This window comes from Telmatherina bonti, assembly GCF_933228915.1.
Source record: "Telmatherina bonti genome assembly, chromosome: 16".
NCBI classification, from domain to species: Eukaryota; Metazoa; Chordata; class Actinopteri; order Atheriniformes; family Telmatherinidae; genus Telmatherina; species Telmatherina bonti.
In genome coordinates, this window is record NC_136614.1 from 17,910,998 (window position 1) to 17,913,838 (window position 2,841).

At 40.2% G+C, this 2,841-nt stretch overlaps 1 protein-coding gene across 1 annotated transcript in view; it reads right to left on the bottom strand.

Annotated features, from left to right (window-relative positions):
- The window catches only part of rsph3 (radial spoke head 3), a gene marked incomplete at both ends in the record, with an annotated part of 3,851 nt that extends 1,301 nt beyond the window's left edge, over positions 1–2,550 (bottom strand). Inside the window, 6 exons of the mRNA XM_079255074.1 lie at positions 1–60; positions 474–677; positions 981–1,126; positions 1,240–1,381; positions 1,457–1,538; positions 2,468–2,550. The exon at positions 1–60 is cut by the window's left edge and continues 103 nt beyond it. Coding sequence (XP_079111200.1) covers positions 1–60; positions 474–677; positions 981–1,126; positions 1,240–1,381; positions 1,457–1,538; positions 2,468–2,550 — 717 coding nt within the window. The remainder of the gene's footprint in view (positions 61–473; positions 678–980; positions 1,127–1,239; positions 1,382–1,456; positions 1,539–2,467) is intronic.
- Positions 2,551–2,841: the final 291 nt, after the last annotated feature.

The window sequence follows — 2,841 nt, forward strand, 5'->3', positions numbered from 1 at the left end:
CTTCTCTGCAGTCTCCCTCTGCATCTTTAGCACCTCCTTCTGCTGAGCAATTCTACGCTCCTGAGATAAAAAGGAACATGTAAGTTATAACTCTAAAACATGAAGCTGATCTGCTTCATCTGAACTGCAAGCATCCTGACGGATCAGTTAACAGCAGAGGTGTATATCCAGGTGCCATGAAGTAGAAGTCCTGCCATGTTTTTGGATCTACCTGTGCTTTTAGAGCAGGTGTTGTCACTAACAGGATCATCTACCTGGTAGTGGAGATGAGCTAATTAAATTCAGCTGGTTTAGTGAATGGTTGGAACAGGTGCTGGACAGGACTTATATGTTTTTGCACCTGGATTAGACACTGGTAGACTGGTTAACAGTGTCTTTTTGGTAATGTAAACAAAAATGTAATCTCAGCTGCATGTTTCAGGTATATACACGGAAAGTAAACTTTCAAAAGGTACCTTCTTGAATTTACTTACTTTCTCCTCATTGTGGCGTCTATTCTGCTCCTGAAGTCGCTGCACCTCTGCCAGCTCGTTATTCCTGAGCTCTATATAGGCCCTCTGTTGAGCCTTCAGACAGGCCAGCTCCTCTTCCTCCATCACCTCCAGCAGGGACTGTTCAATTGTCTTACCTACCAAGACCTCCAAGATTGGCTGCACCTCCCTGTCAAAGTCAAACAACTGTGCAGGATATTCGTGGTAAGTGTTGATAAATATTTACTCTATCAAACCAATCGTAACCTTTTTATATAGTTTTTGTCATTCATTTCCAACATGACAATTATAAACCGTCAGCAATTTACTTTATCACCTACATACAGTTTGATGAGTCCAAAAGGTTACGATAACTATTGCATTTTTAAAGTGTCTAAGCACAAGTTATAACAACCATGATGAGAAGAGAGATTAATAATAAAATAGAATTTCTTTTCAAGTTAATGTGAAGGAGGGTCTCCTTGTCAGTGCTACGTAAAGACTACCCACATCTCCCTCCTCTATCTGCGTCTCGGCATCCTTTCCAGACTTGGCAGGTATGAAGAGTGGAGTTGCTGGCTTGTCCAAGAATGCATCAGTCTGACAATCCATGTCCTTACATACGATGATATCACTCAGTTCTTCAAGATATAGATCTGAAATAAACATAAGAACTATTTATTTTTTCTGTAATGACAGAAAAAAGAGAAAAAGTCTTTGTACTGAGAGCACACAGATCACCATTTGTTGAAAAAAGAAAGAAGTTGACCTGTTTGGACATTGATGTGTTTTCTTCCCTCCACGGCTTCAGGAGTCCTGGACCTGAACTGCTCCCTGGCCTGTTTTCGCGCAATGGCTTTCTTTCTTATCATCTGTTGTCTTTTTATCTCAGCCGGGTCTGACTGAGCTGTCTGTCAGTAGTGGATGGTAACAAATGATCAAGAAGGGCACAGAAAAACATAGCAAAATAGACAGTTCATACATACTGTGGGGTTGATGTGCTGAGCATAGTCATTTCCTCTGACAACACGACGATCATACATAATATTTCCATAACCGCGATGGGTCCTGTATTTCCAGAGAAAAGTACCATGTCATCATGCAGGTTGCCCATCAAAAGCTTTAGATTGACTGATTAATTGATTGATTCATTTATTTAGAACAGTAATAAATTTATAATTCAAACATATATACAAAACAACAAGCAAACAAAATTAAGAGGTCACAAAAGTGACACACAAAATTTTTTTTTAAAAATCAACAAACGATCTACATCACAGGTGTCAAACTCCAGTCTTTGAAGGCCGGTATCCTGCACATTTTTGTTGTCTCCATCCTCCAACACACCTGTCCAAAATTCATGAATAGGTTGACAGGAAGCTGCTGGATCCATTTGATTTTAATCAACTGTGTTGGTAGAGAGAAACAACAAAAACCTGACGGTACCGGCCCTCTAGGACTGGAGTTCGACACCCCTGATCTACATCCCAGAAAATGAGTGTGAAACTTATTAAATCCTACCCATTTTTTTCAAGTGTCAGTGTTACACATAATATAACTCACACAAACATAAACCATGCCCATCAATCCAGATAATAACTACATGAGTAGCAACAGACGTCAAATCATGCATGACAACCTAGTTACCTGTATACAGAGCATATGAGATGTTAATAGGAACATAGGCAACACACACACGCACACACACGCACACACACGTACACACACACACGCCAGACTACACTATCTAAAATCACACAGTCCGAAACATAGCAAACAAACACTTCCTAGATAATGGCCACAATTCACATCCACCTGTGCCTAAATAATACCACCATATAATTTGCCAGTACAAACACATCCCTGTAAAACTACTGTTTTTTGTTGTAAACAAAGTCGTCGCAGCAAACCAGAGGGGGAGTTTGTTGTTGGGCAGTGGTGTTGGTCATTCCACAGCAACGGCAATTTGCTGTTTGCGACTCTTATGTAAAACATACCGTTCATACGGAGGCTCACTGTATTTCAGACGGTTCTCAACAGGTCTGGGACGACTTGAGAAAGTGTACATTCCGTGTGCCATCGTTCGGTAACAATCAGAAACTTAGTTAACCTAGTTAACGTTTTCACTGATAGTTAGCTTGTTGTTTACAGGTTAGCATCTGGAAGCCGATTAACAGCTAGGCCTCGAAGTAGCCTCTACCTGTTGTTAGGGCAACCGTTGTAGCAACTGTTTCTAGGAAGTTCAACTGTTATTACGTCACTTCCTTCTGTGGCGTGCCAGTTATTCTTGTTTGTTGATACATTCATATCTTGTAAATGAAAAATGAAATGAAAAATACTTTATTAATCCCCAAAGTAATATCCTATTGTC